Here is a 27,965-nt window from a genome sequence, read left to right as displayed (position 1 = left end):
AACTGAACACAGGATGAGAGCCTGTCAAAATAAAACGGGAACCACGCAGACCAAGACGCACAGGCTTGACACTTGGGGAAGAAACAGACATGGGTGATTGACATGACGGGTTGGGGAGAACACAGACGACACGAAGACAACCAGAGCACAAAAGGGAGCAAATGAAATGAAGAAGAAACTAAGAACTTGAAAACTAAATGTTTAAACTAGGAAGAACAAGCAACCTAAACAAAATATCAAATGAGACCTAAGAAACATTTACTATCTGTTATGGGAACCATGAAAGATAGTAAAAGTCAAAGAGTCCTTGAGTCAACACTTTTATGACAACAAAAGACATGTTGTTATATGACAAAGTTGGGTTTTAACTTCCATTTGATTTACAGCTTCATGGGCCATAGTACTTGTATTTTTTTAAAGAATACATCAAATAATAACCAAATAATGCAACCTACAAAGGACAGAAGGTAACTGAAAAAACGGTTCTCCATCATGGACAACCAATCACACCCACTCCACTGTGGTCTGAAACTTACAACCCAAGACAGAAAATCCAGCCTGAAGCAGTAGAAACAACAAGATGTTAGTTTGCAGCCTGCTGCTGCACCCATCCGCACTCCTTTTGTGCCTGGCAGTGGCTTGTGCCTGTCGGGGGCCTGCCACGCAGTCACTGGAGGTGGAGGTGCGTCAGGGTCTACGCCTGCTGGAGGTGGAGGAGGAGCTGCTCCAGCCGGAGGTAGATGAAGAACTGGACCAGCCGATGGTGGAGGAGGCGTGTGAGGGGCTGCTCCAGCTGAGAGTGGTGGATGAGCTGTGCGAGGAGATGGAGGTCCACGTCCCACAGAGGGCTGCTTGGCCTGAGTCTGAGGTTGGGGAGATGCAGCATGACACCGGCCGAACCACCTGGAAGCCTCAGAGCACTTCTACGGCGGCTGTGCCGCCGCTGCCACTGGATACGCGGGTGGCCCCAAACCTACGACACCGGCAGTACTGGATGCGCAGGCGGCCACCAAAAACGACACCTCCCCATTGCTGGGCCAGAATCTAACCTAACCCTAACCCTAACCCTGAATATAGTGTATAGCGCTTTGGGGTCCTTAGGGACTAAGTAAAGCGCTATACAAATACAGGCCATTTTAATGATATTTTCCTTCCCTGTTTAGGTTTTGTTAGTTTAGTTATTGTATTTCTGAGTTTTTGTTTATGTTTGCTCTCCCTCAATTAAAGGCATGTTTTCAGTTTAAGTATGTTGTCAGTGGTTGCATTAGGGTCAACATTTTCTCTACTATATGGCAGACGTGACAATGGCAGATTCATCTGCCTCTGAAGCAGAAAGATATTTCTACTTGTCTAGAAGATATCAAAACTTTGATGGCCCTAAACTTTTTAAAATGTCATTTATTCAAGCAGAGGTGATCGTGTTTGGTCCAAGCGGACCTTGTGATTCTTTTTGGTCTCAGGTTCAGAATGTATTGAATATAATTTTTTTGGACCTTCCTCCCAGTTTTGCTTAACCCTTTATGGCTGGTCAGAGCAGGCACGCTCCATTTTATGTAACTATCTTTAAGTCCCGGTATAACTGCATCCACATAAGCAAGCGCAATAAAAAATTTTTGCATCTGAAACCGGAGGAAGTGTACTTCCAATTTATGCATTCAGGTTGTCCTAGGTCACGGTTTCCTTCCACATATGGTTTTGCAAAAGTTGTCTAAAAAGCATTTGCAGCAAAAAAACCATAATATTCCAGAAACACGCTTTGCCGATCCGATCAGTTGTTCATAACACTTCCTACATTGAAAAAGATGTCAGCGCGAACGATCGCATGTCCGCCATTACCTGCCCCAGGGGCGATTTTAGCCAAAAATGAATCAAAGCACCCCCGAAGATTTCTTACCTTTTTTTTGACAATATTTGCTGTTTGTGTGACACACTACTAAACATATAAAAAGCATACAGAACTTGGTTGAGACGTAACATTTTAACAACAAAAGTATAGATAACCTCCCCCCCTCCCAAAATGGTTTGTTCCAGCTCTCCCCTGCTCTGGCTCTTGCACCCTTTCTGCCAGAGCGATGGTGGCTGAGACACAGCGGAGCGGAGGTGTAAGTGCCTGGCTTAAAACAGGACATGTTGGCTGCATTTAACCTTCAGTTACCCTTTATATAGTTAGGTAGGAGTCAGACCATGTTTCTTTTTAGCTGAAAAGCATTACACCCAGGTAATCTGCAGTGTTGAAAACGTGTTTTCGGACGATGTTTGCTACCCTACAATCCGTCCTGCTCTGTAGTAAAATCAGCGACATTTGACTGTCCCGTTGCTCCCATTGAAATGTATACAGCCTATTTAAAATCTAAAACTTTAAATTGTCGGCAGCCTACTGTTGTTACCACTGTCCTGTTTGAAATGGATACTAACTAGCTAAGTGACTGAATGCCCATTAACCTTATAACTCCTGGTGTGTGTGTGTGTGTGTGTGTGTGTGTGTGTGTGTACAGAGACAGCCAGGTTCATAATGGATATAAGGAAGTTTTTCCAAAAAAAGGAGCCACATTCAGGTAAAAGTGTAAAATCAAATGATCCATCAATCAAGAATAATGTTGGATCAGTGTTTCAATATTTATATCTTTTATTAGATGTTCATGTGGTTTGGTTATTTTCCTTTTGGTTGAAAGTACACTGAGAGAGGACTTTTTGTTAGCGATCTTAATAGAATTTTTTCATATTAATGTAATTTTTCATCTAATTGAATACAATCTATTGGTGTATGATTGTCAGTCCAAAGAAGGAGAGTGGAAAGAGGGGAACGTGAGGAGAAAGTACAAGGTCAGGAAGAACCAGGTAAGAAAACAGACAGGGAACAGTGACAGGCAAAACAGAAACTATTAAACTGACAAAGAGAAAAAAAACTAATTTTACTCACACAGTATCGAAGTTGTGTTCTCCCTATATTAAAGCTGCTTTACAGAATCTGCAAAACAAACTGGGTTGAAACATTTTTGGCCCTCTTTAACAACATTCCAACATAACATTATCATTGATTGGGGAGATTAAAATTAATTATATATTTTTATGTGGTTCAGCCACAACTCTACTAAAACCTCAGCCAGTAATAGGTAGGCCAACTTTTGGACCGTCCACTTGTCTGTATGACTGCCGCAGTACATACGTCACATTTGCGCAATCAGAAAGTGCCAAACAGCCCTGGTGGAGTGAGGAGCTGTAAAGAGAAGCAGAAAACAGAACACACAAATGTACAATTACAGTAGCATTGTTTCTTCACTGCAGAGTTAGAATTGCTGCATCATATCATTAATATGATAGTGCATCATTTCCAGTTACATAGTGAGTCCGTCTGGTGGCAGCATAGATCGTGTCTGTCTCGATCGCTCTTCTTTTTGCATTTGGTTGAAATGTCGCTGCAGCATATTTTGGGCCGTCAGAGCCATGAATCTGATTTGAGATTTATAGTCATCAAGTATCGACTGTTTCTGTTCAGGTCGTGTGCAGATTTCCATTTCATTAACAATCACGTTAGGGGAGACCGGGGATAGTTGTAACATTTTTGACATTTCTGTCTGTAGCTTGGAGCTCTTTTAAGGTAGTGGATTCAAAATGTAATCCAAAGTATTTACATGTCTCTGCTATTAAATAGTGCAGCTATTTTCTCTGCAGCACAATTACCCATTGCATGGTATGCTCTCAAACACAAAGAGTGAAATGTTACAATTAACCCCATAGTCTGGGTTAGTTGTAACATACCCCGGGGTGAGATGTAACACAATGAAATAAGGGTACTGACAAAATCTTAAAATGTAATCTATTTTATTCAACACCTGAATGCACTTATAAACATTTATGTAGCTATTTGTGTGTTTGTGAGTGTGTGTAGGAGTGTGTGACAGAGTGCAGAAATATAGATTTTGAACATACTGTAACAAAAAAAGACAACTTTTCACCAACTGAATTTTTCAATAATTTTGGTTGGCCTTCATTGAGTCTTCATTGGCTCGGTGGGGATTATAACCGACAACTCTTGCCACATTTGAACATAATAATTAACCTGAAAAAATGTAGCTGTGCACCAGCTTCATCAAATGAACTGTATGTGTTTTTGTCAAGTTTTTAATCACCATCAGAATCACAGTGGTGACAGATGTATGGCTGTCCTGGAGTGCAGGCCTCATGAGCCCATAGTGCACAGGTCAGGCACTTAACCCAAGCTTCTTTTGGCTTTGAGTTATTGAAGTTTTCCATGCACACAATACAGAAATTCTCATCAGCATCTGAGGAATCTGTGTTGTCCTGTTCAGTGTTATTCATTTTCTGATTTTTCTTTCGTGATGTGGAAAGTTTGGATTGTTTTAGGTTTGTGGGAGTGGATTTGCCTTGTTTCTGGCACAGCCTCTTCTTTGGAAAACTTATTTTCCTGCTTCTCTGGTCTGCTTCAAGGGCCATCTTAACTGGTGTATCAGTGAGTATTGCTGTTTGTTTCCTTTTTCTTCCCATTGAAGGGGTTTTTCTAGGTCCAGCTTTTGGTAAGGGTCGCACATGTTCTGGGTTAAAGCCCAAGGAGGTCTGTGGGTTTTCATCACAGCCTGATGAGGGAGCAGCTTGGAGGTCAGTTGGGAGACTGGAGATGTGAGCATCTGGAGGAGTGGTCATGTCGTCAGCTGTAGGACTGGTGAGATGAGCAGCAAGAGGAGCGGACTGTTGGTCAGCTGGAGAAATGTCCATATGGACTGCTGGAGAAGGACGATCTGTGACCTGTGATGGAGCAAAGTCACTGTCCTCAAATATGTTTGGATTGTATGGCCAAATTCCACAGCACTGGAATCCAGCCTGTATATTCTTTGGTGTAGCTGCTGCTGGAAGTGCCGTCCTGACAAGACCTGGTATTTCATATATTGTCATGGTCTTTCCTGGATTCATTCTCATCCAGGAATCACTTGCACTGTTCACCATCTTTTTCAGTGGGCCATAAACACTCCTGTCAAGTGGTTGGAGTTTGTGACTGCAGTGAGGGGGAAATGTGAGCATCACAATTCCATTGCTCTTGCAGAAGTCAATGGCTGCAATTGACAGGTTATCCATGAGAAGAATCACTTTTTTTTCATTGCTGACCTTGGTGTGGTTTGCAAAGTGCTTTAGAAAGATGAGGAACTCTGTTTCTTGCATCCATCCTGACTTATTTCCACTGCCAATACTTCCTACTGGCCCATCTCTGACAAAGTGGTCTGCATAACGTATGCGTGGGAACACAAACATTGGAGGAATTGTGTTGCCAATGGCATTAACTGCACATGCAAGGGTGACCAGTGAACCTCTCTCTGCTGATGTCATTGCACCAACTTGTTTAGTGCCACGTTTTGCAATCACTCTGTCCGGGGTTTGCACAGTTGTTATGCCAGTCTCATCAATATTCCATATGTCATTTGCTGTTAAGGTGTGTCTCTTTAGCACTTCATCAAATTTTTTGAAAAACATTGCTACATTGTGTTGATTAAAACTGGTGGCCCGTGCCAGACTTGTAGCCTCAGCACTTCTAATGGACAAAGTTGGGTTTCGTTTCATGTAGGCTGAGAACCAGTCTGGTCCAGCCCTTGAGAATTTGTCCCATGACTTTGGATATTTGCATCTATGTTTCACTGCAAGCTGATATGCCAGTTCTTTTACCTGTAATTTTAATCACGAAATATGTTAGTATTTCTGATATACTATATTTTAAATTGCTACCATTACAAATTTCTAACTTTCCCTTGTCTTATCCTTTATTGCTTCCTATCTGCTTACCTCACGTGGACATAGTCCATAAAATGCATCTGCAGCTCTCATCAGGTATTCTGTTAATTCCTTCTCTTGTTTATCAGTGAAGACCTTCTTTCCACTATGGTATCCTACACGTGGGAGTTCCATTGATCCCTGCTCTTCCAGCTTCTTCCTCTCTTTACAAAATCGGTGCAAAGTGACATGGCAAATGCCATACAATTTTGCCACAGATCTGGTGGACTTTCCCTGATTTCTAACATCATTTGATGCTCTCTCCAAAATACTGAGAGGCACCCCTCGGTCAGTCTGTCTTTTCCATGACCTAGGCATACTGTAATTCAAAGAAAACAAAAAAATATGAGTTAAAGTAATAGTGGGGTAAGTTGTAACATTTGCATGGTTGTTACAACTAACCCAGGCTGTTGCTGTTACAACTGACCCAGACTCCTATAGCCACGATCTAGCTCGCATTACAGCTAACACCTAAAACATTAGCACTAAAGACATGCACAGAATATATCCCCATAGACATACAAATAACATAATTTAAGTTTGATGAGTTTAACTGCAAAGCAGTTAGTGCTATTAGAAAATGAAATAAAGTCAAAAAACTTACTTTTTAGCATACAAATTAGTTTCTTTCTTCTAAAATTGTCTGTGTTTGTCGAAGGGTGCTGATTTTTCACCAGTGAGAGAAGAACTGAATTGAGTGAATCACATGATTTTAAACTTAGCCCTGATTGGAGAAATTAGAAGTGTTACAACTGACCCAAGTTACAACTATCCCCGGTCTCCCCTACATGTTTGTTTGGCTAAATAGACTTTGATGGACAAAGTAAGTACTTAGAATTAACAGGAAAACACATGAAAATTCAGTTAGCATTGGTTCACCACAGCAAAGAATTTTATTTTTTTTTAACAAGAGTTTTTCATTTCCACACTAAGTCATGATAACATCATCAGTCAGTTCAAGTCGCCTGCTGATTCTATCTGGTGGAAGCATAGATCACATTCGGCTCGATCTCTCTTCTTTTTGGTTTTGGTCGAACTGTCACTGCAGCATAGTTCACCTCATCAGATCCATGATTCTGTGAAAAGCACATTTATTATGAGTATTATATACATATTAATTATAATTATAGACAAATATAAGCCATAACAGTGAAGTGTTTATGTTACATTTCTAAAGGAAAGAGGACAATTAGTCAACAGCTACTTGGAACATACAAACTAAAAATCATATTTCTCCCTTTATACGATGTCATTTTGCACTGTAATGCTGTACAGGCACATTTTGTTTAAGCGCTGCCAATCAGAGCATAAAAGTACATTTTTAGATTGACTCACCGTGCTGTGGTCCGGATTCTGTTCTTCTTTATTTGCTGATTAGTGTTATTCTATTACATAAACCAATTATACATTTGTGAAGAGTAAAGATTATAAGAGTGATTGTGTAGCTGTAAAAAGTACCCATCTGAAGTTTCCTGTTTTGAACAGCCAGACCAGTGATGACCATAAACAGGAAAACAGACAGAACACCCAGGGTGACACTCGTCAGATTTGCTACTTTGTGAGCCTCTAATACAAAAATAAAGGTAAAAAGCGACACGGCTGAAATTTATTTCACATTCATGTGTTTTTAATCATCTGCACAATAAAAGAAATGTTGACTTACGTTTAGAGATGCAGTCCATGTCATCCTGAGGCTCATCAGTGCCTATTCAAAAATAAAGCCTTGATTTTTTTAGTCCTCATTTCTATATTTATCTTAATCTATAACCACCATAGTCTTTGTATACAGCGTGTTGACAATAATTACATTGCATATGTAATATAAATTAAAAGAGTAATAACCGAAGAATGAGGAGGCAAAGACTTTACAATAATCTTACCTCCAACCTTTAATTGCATGACGCTTAAATTTAGACGTCCTTCTGAGAGAAATCCACAGAAATACAGCGCAGAGTCAGACACATCCACTTGTTTGATTTTGAGAACGACATCAGAAGCTGTTTCTGTCATTTCAAATTTTCCAGGTTGAAATTCAGCATTATACTTAACACTTGCAGACTTAACAGCAATAGAGTTGGCTGTGGTTCCGTTGACCAGTCTGAACCAGAAAGTCGTAACGTCATATGTGTAAATCCTGGGGCACTGCAGAGTGACAGTTTCACCTGCCTGCACCTCTGAGGTCTGAAACTCAGAACCTGAGGCAGCAATCCAGCCTGAAACTGTGGAAACAATGAGATGTTTAATTGCTCTACATGGTGCTACACCTGTGAGTGTAAAGTTACTAATAAGCAAATGTGTTTAAATTATTATAGGTTAAAAATGCAATAAAAGATTAGCTAATGATGTCAAAGAGTAATAGAGCAAACTTACAGAAACAAGCAAGGGCTAAAGCTTGTATCACGTTCATCATCCTGCACATGACTGCTGCCCTGCAATGTCCGCAGATGGTGTGTTCACCAGGAAGGGTGCCACAGTGTGATAAATGTGATAGAGGGAGGAGTTTTGTGTTGCTTTCAAAGCTAAATGTGTTTAGGTCATAGAGTCATGATACACGTGTTTAGTCTTTAAGGGCTTTTTGCAAGATTATTTTTTGTCTTTACTTTAAAGAAGAAGAAGAAGAGTGATGTTTCATTTTTTCTCAGCTTTAAACACATGCATTATTAACCCTTTACAGCCGATCGGAGCGGGCACGCTCTGTTTTGCGTAACTATTTTTAAATCCCGGTAGCTCTGCAACCAAGTAAGCTAGCGCAATAATTTTTTTTGCATATGAAACTGGAGGAGTTGTACTTACATCTTATGCCATCAGCTTGTCCTAAGTCACAGTTTCCTTCCACATATAGCTTTGCAAAAACTGCATAAAAATCACTTGCAGCAACAAAAACATGATATTCCAGAAACACGCTTCGCCGATCCATCAGCTGTTTGTAACACTTCCTACGTCCATCAGCGCGAACTATCACATGACCGCATGACCTGCCCGAAACCGGAAGTGACGTCATTTTGCGGAAATGTAGTTTTTTACGATCGGGGCCTTATGAGCTTGTGTTTTACTTGTTATGTGTTTTAAAAAGTTATGTTTGACTTTATGACTTTCTGTGTCGTTTCTGGGATGCTTAAGACTCATATTGCACTGCTGGAAATAGTTTATTTTGATGCATATGCTGTTATTTTGCAAATTTGCACTATAATATTTATTTTCATTTTTCCTGCAGTATATAAAAATTGGTGTATTTCAAAAATAAAACTATGAAGACACTCAAAATAAATTTCCTGTGGTGGGAAACTAGTTTGTGTAACTTTTTTGTATTTACAGTTTTGAGGGATAAGCCTCTTAAATTTCTCTAACTAGAAATATATGTTAAAAAAACAAAAACGATTTTCAATTTTTTTGTAGTTTATTGCACTTTTTTGCAATTTATGTAATTACTATGCACCTAATGCAGACATATTATTAAAGTTTGGGCTATAATGGTTGTATTGATGTATAGCAACTTGAAATGCTCCCAAAAATGGCTCCACAGCATGTAAAATAATATAAGCTCTGGCGAACTTGGTTCTATGGTAGGTCTTAAAGGGTTAAAAAGCTGGTTGTTGTTAAAATGCTGATAGTGTCACTGTTGTCTGGTTGGCAGGCAAAGGGTAGACCCAAAAGAAGGGAGTTTTATTGCTGTAAAGTTATAAACCATAGCTAAACACAAAACTCTAAAACTAGAAACTAAGAACTGGAAACAAAAAGCTAGAAACAAGGAGTAGCGATGGAAACAAGGGGAACAAGGAAACACACTGCAGCAGGAATGACACGACAATAAGCACAGGAAAACAGGGAACACAGCTGGAAATAATCAAACTAACAGGACAGTAGGAAGCAAAACTGAACACAGGATGAGAGCCTGTCAAAATAAAACAGGAACCACGCAGACCAAGACGCACAGGCTTGACACTTGGGGAAGAAACAGGCATGGGTGATAGACATGACGGGCTGGGGAGAACACAGACGACATCAAAACAACCAGAGCACAAAAGGGAACAGATTAAATGAAGAAGACACTAAGAACTAGAAAAACATGATTAAAGTACGAAGAACAAGAAAATATCAAATGAGAACTAAAAAAAAAAAAATGTAGAAACACTGGGTCACGGACTGGGAACCATTAAAGTCACAGTCCAAGAGTCCTTGAGTTAAGATAAGTCAACACTTTTATGACAACGAAAGCTGTTATATGACAAAGTTGGGTTTCAACTTCCATTTGACTTTTATTATTTTAATTTTCTTTAAAAAAATACATCAAATAATAATCAAATAATGCCCATAAGACCTTTCTCCAGAAAGCATTTATTATTAATTCTTCTGATAAGTCATTAGCCACTAAAAATACACATATATAAAAAACTTATAAAAAAATGAACATGCTTTCCTCTCCAACATCCCACCCCCACCAACCATCTCCCTTTAAAGAGAGCCAAGTCCACCACAGTGTCACAGTCTGGCAGAGGCAGACTCTATGTATTGTGAAGAGCGGACCCAAAATGCAGACACGAAGGAACTTGGACCAAAACTTGAGTATCAACAAAAAGCGAGCCGTTTAATATGGCTGATAAAAAAGTACAAAAACAAAAGGTAGATGCACACAAGAAAGAACCTAACTAGAACCAAACTGGGAAAACTAAATGCTAAACACAAAACGTAAAGAACAAAATCTTGAACATTGCACAAAAAAAAAACCTTAACACGGAAAATCCTGGAAACATGACGTGGAACAACTGACGAGCAATGAACAGAAACACACAGACTAAATACACAAAGGGTGATTAGGGGAAGTGGAAACACATGGGGAAACAGCTAAGACTAATCTGACATAACGAGACAAAGGAAGCAAAGCTGACTACGCTGAACTAGGACAGACTTTCAAAATAAAACAGGAAACATGAGACGCAGACATATAAACTTGATAATATAAACTTGACAACATAAGACATGCAGCTTGAACACATAAAGGGCAAAGGGAGACTAAAACACAGGGGTAGAAGACACAAGGGGAATCGAAATAAACAAATGAGCTTAGATAATCTAATGAACTTAAAAATAAACCATAAACATCAAACATAAACTAAAACTTAAAGCGCTGGGTCAAAAGACCTAGGATCATGACACACAGTGAAATCCAAAAACCAAACACTAAAGCAGGCACAGAGAAACAGGGAGTGTGGTGGTCCACATTGTGGCAGGTGTGGTCTGCAGTGCTGCATGTGAGATGGACGCATCTGTGCGTCCCAGGACCGGGCCTGCCAGGGAAGGAGCTGGCCCAAACTGGCCACATTGCAGGACCAGTGTCACGCCAGCAGTGGTTGGAACTCCAAGACCAGCTTGAGCACGGTGAGCAGAGGTTCGAGAATCTGGCAGCGCTTGGCTGCCACTGCTGCTACCCCCAACGGCGTTTCCTGGAGGCAGGGGAGTGGAGGGTTTTCGGACTGTTCTGATGCCCAGGATGCAATCAGCCAGGACCCAGTCTGCTGCCGCACCCATCCCCAGTCCTCGGGTGGGACGACTTGTGCCTGGCAGGGGCCAGCCACGCTATCGCTGGAGGCGCCTGCCAGAGGTAGAGGAGGAGCTGCGCGAGGGGCAGATCCAGCCGGGAGCGGTGGAGGAGCTCTGCGAGGAGACAGAGGCCCACTTGCCAGGGGGGCTGCTCGGCCTGAGCCTGAGGTCAAGGCGCCCAAAAGACCTGCGCGGTCCGAGGTTGGGGAGATGGAGGGACTGACGCCGGCTGGGAGCCCCAGCGCACTTCCACTGCTGCTGTGCCACCGCTGCCACTGGAGGCTGGGGGCACCAACGGTTCAGGGCACTCCTTCAAGCGGGAGAGGGAGTAGGTTCACCCGGATGTTCCCTAGCCTCCTTTTGGGTAATGGGGGTATGTGACAGGGTGTGGTCTGCATTAGCATGATGGTGAAAATTGCCAAATATGGGAAAGAATGCTCCTTTATGCCCACTGTATCCACACAATGGGTATAAAGGAGCTGTTATAATTTTGGCCAATCCTTGTGATAAGACTGGTCATGCAGTATTGATGTCTTTGCAAAGGCTTCAACAGTCAATTATTTTCACATCACATGCCCAGTCTGACACATACTTGCAGTAATATGATCAGAATCAGAATACTTTATTGATCCCTAGGGGAAATTATTTTGGTTACAGTGCTCCAGTATAAACATTAATAAAGACAGAGAATACATTAAGTAAGAAATGGACGCAATATATACAATATATACATGACTTATATACATATAAGTCACTTATTGATAAATAGCTGAATAAGAAGAAGAGCGTGTGCAAAAAGAGTGTAGCTTTTGCAGTATACAGTGTGTTAAGTGGATGAGTTGTACAGAGAGATGGCCACAGGCAGGAATGATTTCCTGTGTCACTCAGTGGTGCTTTTTGGTACTCTGAGTCTGAACTCTCAGTCACTGAACGTGCTCCTGTGACTGACCAGCATGTCATGGAGTGGGTGGGAGGTATTATCCAACATTTTCTTTATTTTGGACAACATCCGCCTTTTCGGACACCACCTTAAGGGAGTACAGCTCCATCCCCACGACATTACTGGCCTTACGGAACAGTTTATTGAGTCTGTTAGCATCAGCAACCTTCAATCTGCTCCCGCAGCATGCAATGGCGTAGAGGATTGCACTGGCCACAACAGACTCGTAGAAAATCCTGAGCATAGTCTGGCAGATGTTGAAGGACCTCAGTCACCTCAAAAAATAGAGGTGACTTTGGCCCTTTCTGTAAAGTGCTGTGGTGTTTTTAGCCCAGTCCAGTTATTGTCAATGTATACTCTGAGGTATTTATAGTCCTCCACAATGTCAACACTGACCCCCTGGATTGAAACAGGATTCAAGTGTTTCCTTGGTCTTTGCCACGTTGAGCTGAAGATGATTCTGCTCACACCACGTGACAAAGGAGTCGACCACAGCCCGGTACTCTGTCTCATCATCCCTGCTGATGCATCCAACCACCACAGAGTCATCAGAAAACTCCTGAAGATGGCAGGTCTCTGTGCAGTGACTGAAGTCTGTGGTGTAGAGGGTGAAGAGGAAGGGAGAGAGGACGGTCCCTTGTGGTGCCCCTGTGTTGCTGATTACCTTGTCAGACACACACTGTGGGAGACGTACATATTGTGGTCTTCCTGTCAGGTAATCAACAATCCAGGACATCAGAGAAGCATCCACCTGCATCGTTGTTAGCTTATCACCCGGGAGGCTCGGCTTGATGGTGTTGAAAGCACTGGAAAAGTCAAAAAACATGACCTTCACAGTGCTCGCCGGCTGGTCCAGATGGGTGTAGACACGATTAAGCAGGTAGATGGTGGTATCCAAAGTTCCAAGACAGGGCTGGTAAGCGAACTGAAGGGGATCCAGATGTGGTCTGACAATGGGTCGGAGCTGGTCCAGGATGAGCCTTTCCAGGGTCTTTGTCTTTGGTACAGGGACGAGGCATGATGTCATCCACAGCACTGAGACCCTCTGCAGACTCAGACTGAACAGTTTATGGAAGACTCCACACAGCTGGGGGGCATAGGCATTAAGGACGTGGGGACACACGTCTCCAGCAGACTTGCCTGAGTAACGTTGTAAATTATTAACCTTTACAAGCTCATTGAGTATGAGGAACAATTTAAAGGACTCAAAGAGGCACAACTTAGTTTTGCTGCTTTTTGTCAAATGAAACCAGCCTGGACTTTCTTCTCTAAACTCTGTCGCTAACCAGGCATTTGGATTCAGAGTAGAGCCTCTTACTGGACCAGTATGTTTTTTCTCTAAAAGCATGTCACCCTTTTCAAATGCATTAAAGCAGTTGACCTAAACAGCTGAAAGAGAGATGTGAAACTTTTATGTGAAAGCAGTTCAGCTATTTTTTGCGTGTGGTTTTATTGCAATGCTAAAAGCCTTTGATAAACAGTGTTGCTACAAACTTTCTGTTTGTTCAAATGTCAAGAAAGAAACTCCCCCTTTTCTCATACAAGATAATAGAAACTGTGAAACAATTACAAATGTCAGTGTATTCAAACTAAAATCACGTTTGTGTTTCATATAAAACTTGATGGAATTAATTTAAGAGAAACATACCTTATACCATAGCTCCTATGATTTCATCATTTTTGTTTTTTGCGTTACTCATATAAGATCAGCAAGAGGAAAGTTTTGTAACTAACGTCTCTTAGTCTTTGAATCAATAAAGTCATTTCATATTTGTTGTTAGTGCTGAAATCTTCCTGTGGCACAGGCTTTATACGTTACCTGCAACATTTGTCTTCAAAGGGTGCATGGCTGCAGTTTAAATCACTTTCATTAAATAACTGTAATTATTCTTCTAAAAGTCTGAAAAGTCTGACATTATGTAATCAAAACAAGTAGATAACAAAACAAGTACCTCCTGGTGCGAAAGACAAAAAAATCCGAAATCCGAAAGCGAGTTGGAAAGAGCACACTATCAAGACACTACTAACGAGTTTAGTCTAATGATCCAGCACTGACTGAAGCCTGGTCACCGTGTTAAATACATCAGGGTCTGATGGTGGATAATTCATGGCAGCTGGCGAATGTTGATTAATCGGCGGTGTGCCGAAGCTCCAAATGGAGGTAGTTCCGGGTCGGCGGACCTGCCTCCGGGGAAGCGCGGCTCCATCAAAATAAACTCAAACATAAATGATCAGGTCGCCCAGCAGGGCTGGTCAGACCATGAGAGAAGGAGTCAACTGTGCCAAAATGAATTAATTAAATACGCTATTAAATAATTATTTAAATGTGTCAATAATTAATTAAATGTGTCAATAATTAATTAATTTGTGTCGTAAATATTTATGTAATTAATTATTTTCGATTTTAATTGATTATTGCCACATTTAATTAATTATTTAATGGTGTATTTACCGTATTTCCCAGACTACAAAGCGCACCTGAATATTAGCCGCACAAGCTAAAATCAGGGGAAAAGCCTGTTTTGTACATACATTAGCCACACCTGACTAAAAGCCGCAGGTGTTTCAATGTTGACTTATCATATGTAAGAGAATATGCACAAAGGGAATTGTCAGGAAAGAGATGGCTGTTTGGAGACACACCCCTTTTATTAATATTTTGAAAAACAAGTTATGGGTACATATTTGCATAACTTTTTAGGTATATGTACAAGTAGCGGTAATTACAAGTACGAAACATGTACTGTGCTTCATAAATGAGTAACAAATGTAGTACATAACAATATCCTACAGCACACCAGAAAAATAGATTCGGACTACCTTCTAGGCTCAGGTGCAGTGACACGTCTTTAACAAGAAGAAAAGTCAGTCATTCACCACCATCTTTCTCTTCTTCCTGCGCACTAAAACCACCAAAGTCCTCTTCTCCAGTGTTGGAAACGAACAGACTCAGGATGGCTTCGTCATCCACTCTCAGCTTCTTTCCTTCGTTGTCACTTTCAAAACCAAACAAATCCTTGTCGAACACCCTCAGAAGGGCCGTGGCGGTGTCCTCCTCTCCATCATGCAGCAGTCCAGCCCTTCGAAATCCGTTGGTGATCATGGATGTTTTCACACTTTTCCACGCTGTCAGATTCCACCGGTGGAGTTGAGCATAACTTGCTTTTCGCAAGTTTATTGCCGCTCGTCATCCACGCCTCCCGCTGAACGCGTAGCGCTACTTTGAAGTTTGTTTTTCGCGCTACTTGCACGGCACTACGTTGCTTGGCGGATGGACATGTGACCAACATACCACTCTTGAACCCCGATACTGTGTGTCTGATCACATGCCCTTCCGCCAGGCAACGTAGTGCCGTACAACAGCGGAACAAAGAAAACAAATCGTCTTACGATATGACAAAAATCATGGACAATCCATAGAAAAGCCGCACCTGACTAAAAGCCGCCGGGTTCAAAGCTTGTGCAAAAAGTAGCGGCTTATAGCCCGACAATTACTGTAATTATTTCATTATGGCAGTCCTGGCGTTCCATACCTTTTTCCTTGATGTTTCACTGATAAGCCCACCACATCTCTGGAAGGTTTAGTGGTCAATCCCAGTGTCCCAGGCTCACCCCCAAAACACCATCTACCATCTAGTTGTGGCCTGGCTGAAGTCCGGCAAGTGTTTATGTTCCTTACACAATTGAGACCAAACTAAAGTTCCGTCTTTTGAGCCAGAACCAATGACTGCCTTTATCAGCATTTCTGGAGAGATTCTTCACCACTTGCTGATGGATCTACTCTCGCACTCCCAACTCCCGGAAAAGCCTTGCAACCTGCTAAAATGGATGCAAAACCTATGGAGACAATTTCAACTGGTGTTGTTATCAGTTCCGTGTACTTTAGCTTCTTGTGCTCATTGTCCTCCTCCAGTGCATCATCTCATGGTACAGTAAGGTCAATGATGTAAAACAAACTGGAGTGATGCCCACCATAGCACAATGTCAGTGTAGACAATCTCAAGGGGGAAGTAGAGTTTTTGGCCTAGGTCCTCCAGCAGCTTCCAGTCCTGTGTACAATGTAGCTGACCACTGTCTGCTTCAGTGTTGATGGTGACGAGTAAAGCAAGCAAGTATTTTTCAGTCAACTTTTCCTAGATGATGGAAATGCTTCTGCATTGCTTGACTTGATCTTCATTTGAGCCATGTTGATGTTACCTTGGAGCTATCTGAGAAGGCTCTGAGTACACATCTTTGTTGTGGTAAGAGTTGTGAGGTCTTGGTGAGATCCAGACACACCACATGCAAATTTCTTCCTTCTTTCTCTGCAACCTCTGCAGATGAAGACAGATCAGAGGAAGGTCAAGGCGGTGGCCTGCACCTCCTGCACAGGCTCAGAAACAACTCCAGGCAGTTCATCAAGAACTACAGTCAAGTAGCCCCTCCACTCACCTGTCTCACCTTCACTAAGGTGCCGTTCACTTGGTCCTCTGAGGCCCACACAGCCTTCAAAGAAATTTTTACCACTGCTCCAACTGTGATCCATCTTGGGACAATTGTTGTTGTGAATTGTGCGACAATTGGTATCACATGAATAAAACTATACTGCAACTGCCAAACCCACCTGAATAGACCTGAAAGACAGAAGACATATCGGGTCACTGTATTATTTGTTTTTAAATTAGTTTTTAATACTGACTCAACAAAGTTTAGCTGTAGATGTTCCACTGTAAGATAATTAAAATTAAAGTTTTAACATAGCACTCTCTCATTTGTGAATAAAATGAATAAATGTGCACAGATGTATAGTTGTACAATGATTACACACAAGACTTTATAAAACTCTTACCCTGAACCTATAGTTAGATTCTCCTGACAATTACTCCCATTATTGAACTCTACACAGAAATACAGACCTGATTAAGAATCAACTTACTTAACTTTAAGATACGCAATACAGTGTTTGATGTTAAACTTGGCATTCTTTAAAAATCCATCACAGAAAGAAACAATGTTATCAGGTGAACTAATGTCGGTACATTGCTGTATGACGTCACCATGAAAATACAGGGAGTGCAGAATTATTAGGCAAATGAGTATTTTGTCCACATCATCCTCTTCATGCATGTTGTCTTACTCCAAGCTGTATAGGCTCGAAAGCCTACTACCAATTAAGCATATTAGGTGATGTGCATCTCTGTAATGAGAAGGGGTGTGGTCTAATGACATCAACACCCTATATCAGGTGTGCATAATTATTAGGCAACTTCCTTTCCTTTGGCAAAATGGGTCAAAAGAAGGACTTGAGAGGCTCAGAAAAGTCAAAAATAGTGAGATATCTTGCAGAGGGATGCAGCAGTCTCAAAATTGCAAAGCTTGTGAAGCGTGATCATCGAACAATCAAGCGTTCCATTCAAAATAGTCAACAGGGTCGCAAGAAGCGTGTGGAAAAACCAAGGCGCAAAATAACTGCCCATGAACTGAGAAAAGTCAAGCGTGCAGCTGCCAAGATGCCACTTGCCACCAGTTTGGCCATATTTCAGAGCTGCAACATCACTGGAGTGCCCAAAAGCACAAGGTGTGCAATACTCAGAGACATGGCCAAGGTAAGAAAGGCTGAAAGACGACCACCACTGAACAAGACACACAAGCTGAAACGTCAAGACTGGGCCAAGAAATATCTCAAGACTGGTTTTTCTAAGGTTTTATGGACTGATGAAATGAGAGTGAGTCTTGATGGGCCAGATGGATGGGCCCGTGGCTGGATTGGTAAAGGGCAGAGAGCTCCAGTCCAACTCAGACGCCAGCAAGGTGGAGTACTGGTTTGGGCTGGTATCATCAAAGATGAGCTTGTGGGGCCTTTTCAGGTTGAGGATGGAGTCAAGCTCAACTCCCAGTCCTACTGCCAGTTTCTGGAAGACACCTTCTTCAAGCAGTGGTACAGGAAGAAGTCTGCATCCTTCAAGAAAAACATGATTTTCATGCAGGACAATGCTCCATCACACGCGTCCAAGTACTCCACAGCGTGGCTGGCAAGAAAGGGTATAAAAGAAGAAAAACTAATGACATGGCCTCCTTGTTCACCTGATCTGAACCCCATTGAGAACCTGTGGTCCATCATCAAATGTGAGATTTACAAGGAGGGAAAACAGTACACCTCTCTGAACAGTGTCTGGGAGGCTGTGGTTGCTGCTGCACGCAATGTTGATGGTGAACAGATCAAAACACTGACAGAATCCATGGATGGCAGGCTTTTGAGTGTCCTTGCAAAGAAAGGTGGCTATATTGGTCGCTGATTTGTTTTTGTTTTGTTTTTGAATGTCAGAAATGTATATTTGTGAATGTGGAGATGTTATATTGGTTTCACTGGTACAAATAAATAATTGTAATGGGTATATATTTGATTTTTGTTAAGTTGCCTAATAATTATGCACAGTAATAGTCACCTGCACACACAGATATCCCCCTAAAATAGCTAAAACTAAAAACAAACTAAAAACTACTTCCAAAAACATTCAGCTTTGATATTAATGAGTTTTTTGGGTTCATTGAGAACATGGTTGTTGTTCAATAATAAAATTATTCCTCAAAAATACAACTTGCCTAATAATTCTGCACTCCCTGTATGAGACTGAGACCTGACAATTCTACAGGTATCAAACGCTGAATCTGAAAGAAATTGCAAGTATTCATTGGTGTTTGTTGTATTGAAGACAACACCTGGACTTACCTATTGAGAAATGCAGTTAGCAGGCTTATCGTGATGCACACAGTAGGACTGCAGCTCTAAACTGTGCTCCAGTAACAGTGTATCTAAGTAAAGGGGCAGCCTGTTTCTGATTCGTCACACAAAACGTATAAATACTACAGGAAAATAAGCAGCACAACCACAAGGAGAATGAAATGTATGTGAGAATGTACTTGTTCACTGTGATATGGACACTTAGACAACCAAAGAAAGTGTTGAAAGTACTGTATGTGTCAGTAGTTCATGTTTTCATTTAAGTTCATTTCAGGCAAAACACCTGTTAATATATAATGTGTACCTCACTCAGTGTTGATACCTCCATTATAACTTTGAAAATAACTAAATAACAAAACTTGTCAATGTCCTGTCTGGTCTCTTTTCCATTAAAGAGGAAAAACTGTCTCACATTAAATTTCTCAAATTTCATTTCTCACATCTTAAACTTTTGAGTTGAACCACCTAGCCGTTACTCACTCTAGCCTTAAATTTCTCATTTCTAACCTGACAGCAGAGGTACTGGCTATGATCCCGAGCAACAGTCACAGCCACAGTGGTTTTCATTTCAGAGGCAGAGTAAATCATTTGCCATTCAGAAGGTTGGTGACTCCTCCAGTCTTCATGCTGTCGGGAGCAAATGTTTGTTTTTAGATGCAAAAATAGTGTATGAATGTGTGAATGTTTAGAGTAGAAAAGTGTTTTTAGGTATTTTGAGGCTGAATCAGTTTCCCTTTTTGTAAGGTCAAAATAAATAAAAGAAAACTCTCAGAGCTTTCATGTATTTGGTTAATGTTGAAGTTTTCCAGTAGTTGGTATGTTTTTTTTAATCATTTCAAAAGTTCAAACGTGTTTTTCCTTGAAAAAGCTAAAGGCAGCATTTATAAAATTATCAGACTAATTCTCACCAATACCAATACCTTTTAAATCTGAGCAAAACCCTCCTTAAGTTTATTTGCAACATATCCTGCTGTGAATTCTTTATCATGTGACATGTGCATGGTGCATTCACTCTGTCTGAGGTTTTAACTGCTGAACCTGCATGCATTTCTCCTGCTGTTTAGAGATATTTAAACCAGAAGTGTCAACGGGAATAAAAAGAAACAGGATGATCTAATTATCGGATATTGCTTTTCTTGAATGTTTATTTAGGCTTTCATACTGTTATTCCCCCCCCCACAGAATATGGATAACGAGCTAAAGTGAGGATTCAGTTACTTGATGCAGCAAATAAGATTAATTGTTTGAAAGTAGAAAAAAATAGTACATGTGTATACATGTACCAAAACCTCAGTTTGCGATGGTCACGTTACATAGATGGCAGTTAGAGCTGGAAATTCCTGTCTGGTTATTGTCTCCTCAAAACCGTAGGCTGTGATGAATTTATGAATTCATACTGCAGTGTGCTTGTCTCTGCTGATAAAAGTCAGTGGAACTCACCCAGATGTCTCTCTCTTTCTCTAAATGACATCAATCATTTGAATATGACAATATTTATTTAATTATCTTTTAAATCTCAAGGTTTAAGTTAATTGATCTTCTATATTGTTTCAGAGTCCACAGCAGAAATAGTGAGAGATTGGGTAGTTTTTTTTAATATACATGAGCAAATCGAATCCTTGCTTCTCACCAGCTGTCGAAACTGTTACCAAAACCTCAGTTTGCGATGGTCACGTTACATGATTTATTTAGGACCACACTTCAATCCGATCGTTCAGTCTGACGTCACTAACCGTGTCTGGGCCTAAACTCTGCTGCAGGTCCATATCTCAAATGATCACTGTGGCGTTACTGAGAGTTAAAACACTGTCTTAAGTCTTTCATCTTTAATAAAATTATCAGCGTTCTGCTCTACCAGGTGTAACAACTGAGTTTAACATCCAGGCATCCAACGGAATTTATGACATTTAACGGAGTTAGAAGTTAGCAGGAAGTTAGCTCGCTAGCTTCAATCTAAATACAATATAGCATGTCCTGACTGCGGGGTTTTGGAAACAAATTAAAACGTACAGCTCTGCTATCACTTCCAGCATAAATGAAGACAGAAAACTAAACAGCAGTGACGTTTGTAGGGTTACTGAAGTTTGACTAGCTGGTATATAATGATCTGCTACGTGACCGCTAGCGACACAGCTATGTTAGCATAATATAAACAAGCTAACTTTTTTTCCACTCGATAAAAGTTAATGTGAGTGTTCTCGGTGGTCAGGAACAAATGTAATTGCATGGCAGGATGCTGTAAAAGGACCAAACTTCAGCCAGGAGAACAACTGAGATAATCCATCCACAATACGAGGTTAGTCATTCATATACTGCTGCATGGGCTGGGCTGTAGTTACATCGTAAGGTTTTAAAAACTGAGCTTAAATAAATGATTAGCGGTAATAAAAGCCGAGGGAGGTCAAAGGTGATCACTGACTTTTTTAGGAGCTTTTTGAGATTAAATAGAAGAAAATACAAAGCATTAAACATGTTAACAACACAAAAGCCATATTAAATGCAGACTACTTTAGGCCTGGAAGTAGGATTTGTCACGTCATCACTTAATAATCGGATTCACTTTAGTTTTATTTATATAGCCCTGAATCACAACAACAGTCACCTCTACAGTCACCTTTATAGACAAAAATTTAGTGCAGATGTTCTGAAACATAAGTTTGACAAAGTGTTGAAATATCACCATCAAGCATCCTGTTCCTCTATGACAGTTTATCTATTTGGTGCTTGGTGTCTGATAACGTTGGATCCACTTCAAAGAGAGTTTCACTAAAGTTCAGTGTCACTGATATCAGACAGAAGAGAACTTCTCGGACTCATCGGCCTGTATCACAGAGTTTTACAAATAATAACGTGCACACCTGTCATCTATACAGCTGAGATGAACAGTGGACTGACAGGCTGCGTTCACTACTGAAGAACAGAAGGTTTGAGGTGACTCTGGGGTAAAAATGCAAAATATTACATTAACACAGAACTTTCCTGATTCATTGCTAAGTGTAGATATTATTCAAGTTAAAATACAGTGTGGGCAAGAATATTTTTTCTTGCACTTTCAAGGTCCAAAAAGACAAACTAGGATTTTCAGTGCAAAATGAGAAGCAAAAGTAACAACTGCACCCACAGTTGTCTCACAAACAGCAGGGGGAAAACGTCATTCATTCCACTCTGAGCAGCAAATCACTTCCCTCCTGAACCTGTGTGGTGGCAGCATACACAACAGTTGCCTGTGGCCCTGATGAGAGACAAAAGAGCATTTTGTCTCTTCTTGTTGAACACATCTCACACACCTTTATGCCTCTCTCACTATTACATTGAAAGAGTCTCACTCACTCTCAATATAAAATAGTCTGCATTATTTATCAGTCTTCACTAACTCCTCCATCACCTACCATCTACAGTGGTTTGCGCTCAGATAAAGTCATAGCAGCTGTGGTGGGAGACGGAGATATAGCTAGAAAATCAGAAAGTATTAGCAGGTACAGCACATTTTGTTTAAATCTTTATTAGAAAAAATGTCTTTTTTGTTAAAGGTGGTTGTAAAGATTTACATACACCAACTGTACACAACTCTACAAACAGAAAATAACAGAAATATGATAGCTTTCACTTTGTGCTGATGTTCGGTTATTTTGGGAGTCTATCTCGTAGCAGCGTACAAAACATTTGGCTCCAGCTCCCTCTGTGGTGCAGGCCTTCTCATGTTTGTTCTGGTATGGAAACTCAGTGCTGCATAGTTCATGGCATCAGACTCTGCATTCTGTAATGGAAAATGTTTGAAGTCACTAATCTCAAAGGATTAAATGTTAACCTGTTGACATCGACCAGGTCACAGACATCCAACTGATATTTATTGAAGTAACGCCCAAATGGGAGAGATGGAAATTTGGTAACATTTTCTGTTTTCTGCATTTTCAGCATAGCTAAAACAATTAAACCATAACTTAGATGGATTGCTGTTGACTGATGGAAGCTAACAGTTTAAATAACTGAATCAGACAATATATCAATAAATCAACTGGAATCCAAGGTTAAAATAGATTACCTCACTGTGCTGCAAATTCTGCATTTCGTCATGAGCTAAATGGCAGAAACAGTACATCTATCAGTTCTCCACTCAAAACCTTTGCAATTTCAGTTTAAATTCAAACACATAAATACCTGTATGAAGTTTCCTGATGCTAACAACCAGACCAATGATGACCAGTAGAAGGAAAACAGTTAAACTGCCGAGGATCACAGTTGATAGATTGGTTAACCCATCTTCTAAAAGAACGTCAACTACAAAAAAAGTAGCACATATAGGATATTCTGCCTTTTTGACAATTACTCAAACATTAAAGTAAAAGAACAATCTTACCTTGAACCTTCAAATATGTTGCAGTGAAAACACTTGGCCGTCCCATGTGCAACTCTCCACAGAAATATAACCCAGAGTCAGATGGATCCAATTGTTTGATTTCGAGAAATAGCACAGAGGTGTTGGATGTCATCTTAAATTTAGTATCTTGAAATCCGTCACAGAAGGTAGCACGACTATTAGCAGTGGGCATAAAAGAGATGCGACTGGCATTAAGTCTGTCGGCCAGTCTGAACCAGAATATGTGGGTTGCAAAACTGCTGAAGTTGGAGCACTGCAGTGTGATTTCTTGTCCAGGCTCAACCGCCACAGTGTAAAACTGTGCGAGTGAAACAGATATCCAACCTGAAACATTCAACAAGTATTCATAAAAGACAAATTTCCAAAGAAAGAAACAACACCTAAAACTTATGTTGTCAATTAACTTTTGTAAATGTAATTTAATGGCAACAACAAATTGCAACTAACTACTGATAAAAAATAGATAGGTGTACTTACTGAGAGTAGAGAGTAAAAATGATAGCAAGTTGAAGTTCACCATTGTGCACACGGCCACTGCAACGGCACTAACTGAATGGTGCTCCAGCAAAAGTGATCTCTAGATAAAGAGGTGGGCTGTTCTTATATGTGTAGACTGACTGCAGACCAACTGCACGGGAGCTTGTAGAAAAGCACAGCAACAAAAATCAGGATATCATCGCTTCTTTGTTAGGTTTGTTTGTTAGACAGTCTCAGTAATGCTTTTGTAAACCTTTCCTGACACTGGCACATTAACTTTGTCTTTGATTTTTATAACTGCAGAACATGACGATAACTACTGACTTCACAGTCTATGTCATTAAGCTTTTTTACTAAACTAGCAGCTTTGTCATTATAAAGGTACAGTATCCAGCTAGCTAACTAGATAGCTCCTGCAGTTAAAAGTTTATATTCAGGTTAATATTTTAGAACAGTCATGCAATAAGAAAGCCAGTTGCTTCATAAATTACAGGCTGGAGTGCATGTACACAAATAACACAAGCAAATTAACAACATGATTATATCTTTAGTGGATATCTGACCTCTATAAAAGTGATAATTAATTGACAGCAATGGAATAATACCAGTATAAGTTTAACCTTGCTATAGCAGAGGGTGATGTGAGTTTATGCAAGTCTTAAGTCAGTTAAGTTTGATCAGTACTCAGGATGCTGCGAAACAATGTAAGACTGGTTTAGTGTGAAGTCGCGTCAACAAGTTTTGTTTACTGTGTAGAAATAAATTCACTCTGAGCAGCTTTTCCAGATAAACTGACTGAATCAATCCCATTTGTGCCTGAACAAATCAGAAGAATCAGCAATAAAACTAAGACTCCTTACAGACCATGAAAAACCCAATCTTCAGGTCAACTGTGTGTCTATTTATGCATGAATCCAAACAGCCAAACATTGGATGAAAAAAAACTCACCTTGATTAACTTTGACCTTGGCATGATTGTTGGTGGCAGAACAATTAGTTCGGGTTAAAAACAAAAAAGATCCAGCTACCCCTCCACTAAACAATATTCCTTTTTTTCTGCAGTGCATCAAACATATTCTCGTATAGACAGTGTTGGGGGAGTAACAGAATACATGTACCAGCGTTAAGTATTTAAAATACAAAATATGAGTAACTGTATTCCATTACAGTTACCGTTTAAAAAGGTGGTATTCAGAATACAGTTACTTTGTTGAAATAAAGGGATTACACGGCGGTATTTTCCTGTTTGATACGTTCGGCTATGCTCTCTCTATTTTTGGTAATTCCACGCTGGTGGAAACGCAAACAGAACACGCATTAAGAGGCTCAAAAGCCTGTATTTTATCTGGCGGCCCATGTCACTAGGGGTGCAACGATACACAAAACTCACGGTTCGGTTCGGTTCGATACTTTGGTGTCACAGTTCTATATTTTTTCGATACAAAAAATGTTCATGCCTTTTTTAATTTGTCATTTATTAAAATTATAAATATATATTTTAACTCAAAAGTACAGTTTTTAAATTTAATGTTGCTGAAACAACAAAGTAATAAAAAAAATCCATCTGATCGAGAAATCACACATCTTTGGAAAAGAGAGTTTTTTACAGAGAAATGGTTCTTTCCAAAATAAAAGCTATACTATACGCTTCTTCTGGGCTATATTCTCAGCAGCATATTAAACATATCAGGTCCCCATAAGGAGAATCATGTGCTAACGGCTGTCTAAATGACTCGGGTAAAGTTTGTAGCATGCCTGTTTGTTGTTTTTGTCTGCTTCCACTTGTCTTTGCACTAGGATGATGTCGGCGTAAATGTGCAGTCATATTCGTTGTGTTCCCACTAGTGCTGTCAGCATTAATCTCGTTGAAATGACGTTAACGCCACAACACGGCAAATCTCCGTTAACGAGCTACCACGGATCGCTCCGTGCGTGGGGCTGGACGGCCAACACATTAACGAGCCAACTGCGCTAACACACTAGCTCCCACCCATGTAATTGAGCATTGCGTGGCACATCCAACATACTGTTTTACTTTTGTCCATGACACGCTTACCTTCAGGGTCATACGTAACATGAAAACCAAAATAGTTCCAAACGCCAGATCTGAATGAGGGTGGGGGAGGTTCAATTTGCCATGTTGCAAGGAGAGCTTAACTTCTGTCTCGCTAGCTTGCCCTGCGCTCAGTGAATCTGCGTTCGACTACTCCGTCTAGGCTGCACTGTCGAGCGCAGATCCACTGAGCGCTCAACACAGACAGCATTGTCAGAAGGAAAGTTGATAAAATAAATTAAAAATTTTGTATTGTTCGATACATATTCGAACTGAAAATACTGTATCGAACGGTTCAATATCGATACGAGTATCGTTGCACCCCTACATGTCATCTCTGCTTGCGGCCGCATAATGACGTGAAGAAATATTTTTAAAAATTATTGCTTAAAAACTGATTTAATATGAAGGCAATAGGCAAAGTGTTACAGGCATAGCCCTAAAGAATGTAGCCTCATGGGCAGTGTAGTCCAGTTGTAAGTAAGCTATTAAGACTCGACTGTACACCGTGTTCGTGTTTTCCTCCGAAGCAATAAGTTCCGTTGGTGCAGCCTTTCAACTCCTCTCTCTGTCTCTCGCTAGCAAAGTTGAACCAGACAACAAAGTAAAGCTAGTTTTCATCTAAGAGCCCAACACGGAACCCGACGTATTAGCCAGAGGTCCCTTTACTACAGTTCGGAGCCGCGGACCTGTTTTATATACGCGTGGAATAGTTTTCTATACGAGATCGCTGCAAAAAGTGCAGCCTTACCTAATGTCCACCCTACTGTTACTCATTTTATATTAAGATTTAAAAATCCAGTTGTTATCGGTATGTCGATTCACCTTCAGTAATTGTAATAAATCACACAGCAATAGTATATTCACCTAATTGTAAAAAGCATGATAATATATTAAATAATCCAAAGTATTCAGAATACTTTACTCTCATTGAGTAACATAACGGAATATGTTACAAAATACATTTTGGTGCATGTATTCTGTAATCTGTAGTGGAATACATTTTAAAAGTCACCTTCCCAACACTGCGTATAGATTACTTTTTTGTTGACAAAAAACTTCATCCTAATATCAAGACTTGTAAATATGATAGTATAGTAATATCTGATAGTCCACTTGTTTCGAACTCAGCTTCCCGGATGAACCTTTTGTGTACTTCTGGGGATTCAATCCTCTTCTTTTGTCAGATAAAGAGTTTGTGGAATATATTTCCAAACAAACTGATATCTTTATAAGAATAAACATTACGCCTGGCATGGCCTACAGTACGGTTTGGGAAAGCCATATTATATCATACTGTTCATATACTAGAAAACAGAAACGTCTATCTGAATTGATGTACCTTATTTCGCAATTGGATGAGCAACACTCTACAACCCCCTCTCCAGATACGTATAAACAAAGATAAACTTAAAAAGCAGAATTTAATTGAATTGAAGCAGTAGTGACACTTTTCTTTGGTAACCACTGGCTGTCTCAGTGATGCCCATAACACAATGTAGGCTTGACTCTTTGGTATCACTCTTAAACACACAACTTAAAGCATATAACGCATAATCTGATGAGGTTTACACTCATTTAGAAGATCTTCAATCTTCAAAACCTGGAGAGAAGCAGGGAGCAGATGTTGCCATCCAGCAAAACAGCTTTTCCTCATGTACTATGCCCCTAGAGCATACAACCTTTATACAGCACAATGTTGATACTGCCCAGGTGTGACGGTGCATTTGTTGCCCAAATGTGCCTGAATACAGAAGGAATCGGTTGCTTCTCTGGAGATATGAGTAACAGAAGAGCTTTTGGTGCAGCCCACGATCGTGACTCCACACATCCATCAGGCTGTTTGGAGGCCTCTCTGAAAATATCTAATAATTTTATGTTTTTTTATTGGGAAGGTTGGAACTACGCAGCCTCTCATCTCTGCCCCCGAGTCTGACCCCTCTGTCTCGATCCCTTGCTCTGCTGTTTTTGACCAGTTTGAGCCTGTGAGCCTGTCAGATTTTGAAAACCTCCATAGCACTGAGTCAGGACTCTTAAAGGTTTTTAATGATATTTTTCTTTCCTTTTTAGGTTTTGTTAG

The 27,965-nt window shown here is 40.4% G+C and overlaps 2 protein-coding genes across 2 annotated transcripts; both read right to left on the bottom strand.

Annotated features, from left to right (window-relative positions):
• Positions 1-6,752: 6,752 nt before the first annotated feature.
• LOC146636884 (uncharacterized) lies at positions 6,753-8,188 on the bottom strand. The gene is made up of 6 exons (XM_085350396.1): positions 8,149-8,188; positions 7,659-7,997; positions 7,442-7,483; positions 7,237-7,344; positions 7,114-7,148; positions 6,753-6,854 (listed from the first exon to the last, which is right to left on the bottom strand). The coding sequence occupies exons 1-6, from the start codon at positions 8,186-8,188 to the stop codon at positions 6,753-6,755; spliced, it is 666 nt and encodes a 221-aa protein (XP_085206522.1).
• Positions 8,189-22,614: 14,426 nt separating this feature from the next.
• Positions 22,615-23,875, bottom strand: LOC146636883 (uncharacterized). The gene is made up of 5 exons (XM_085349722.1): positions 23,833-23,875; positions 23,335-23,679; positions 23,136-23,255; positions 23,020-23,054; positions 22,615-22,734 (listed from the first exon to the last, which is right to left on the bottom strand). The coding sequence occupies exons 1-5, from the start codon at positions 23,873-23,875 to the stop codon at positions 22,615-22,617; spliced, it is 663 nt and encodes a 220-aa protein (XP_085205848.1).
• Positions 23,876-27,965: the final 4,090 nt, after the last annotated feature.

The sequence above is a fragment of the Diplotaxodon limnothrissa genome, linkage group LG3 (assembly GCF_057381915.1).
Source record: "Diplotaxodon limnothrissa isolate DT_005_m linkage group LG3, D_limnothrissa_male_GT1.1, whole genome shotgun sequence".
Lineage (NCBI taxonomy): Eukaryota > Metazoa > Chordata > Actinopteri > Cichliformes > Cichlidae > Diplotaxodon > Diplotaxodon limnothrissa.
This window is presented reverse-complemented; position numbering and strand designations above follow the sequence as displayed.

What these genes read in the sequence shown, in the direction of transcription:
- LOC146636883 (XM_085349722.1), bottom strand. Translation starts at nt 23,875, where the DNA reads ATGGTGAACTTCAACTTGCTATCATTTTTACTCTCTACTCTCA. An exon ending in ATTTTTACTCTCTACTCTCA is followed by an intron (nt 23,680 to 23,832) that starts GTAAGTACACCT and finishes TGAATGTTTCAG; the next exon opens with GTTGGATATCTGTTTCACTC. An exon ending in AGAATTTGCAGCACAGTGAG is followed by an intron (nt 22,735 to 23,019) that starts GTAATCTATTTT and finishes TTTCCATTACAG; the next exon opens with AATGCAGAGTCTGATGCCAT.
- LOC146636884 (XM_085350396.1), bottom strand. Translation starts at nt 8,188, where the DNA reads ATGATGAACGTGATACAAGCTTTAGCCCTTGCTTGTTTCT. An exon ending in CATGCAATTAAAGGTTGGAG is followed by an intron (nt 7,484 to 7,658) that starts GTAAGATTATTG and finishes ATTTTTGAATAG; the next exon opens with GCACTGATGAGCCTCAGGAT. An exon ending in AGAATCCGGACCACAGCACG is followed by an intron (nt 6,855 to 7,113) that starts GTGAGTCAATCT and finishes TGCTTTTCACAG; the next exon opens with AATCATGGATCTGATGAGGT.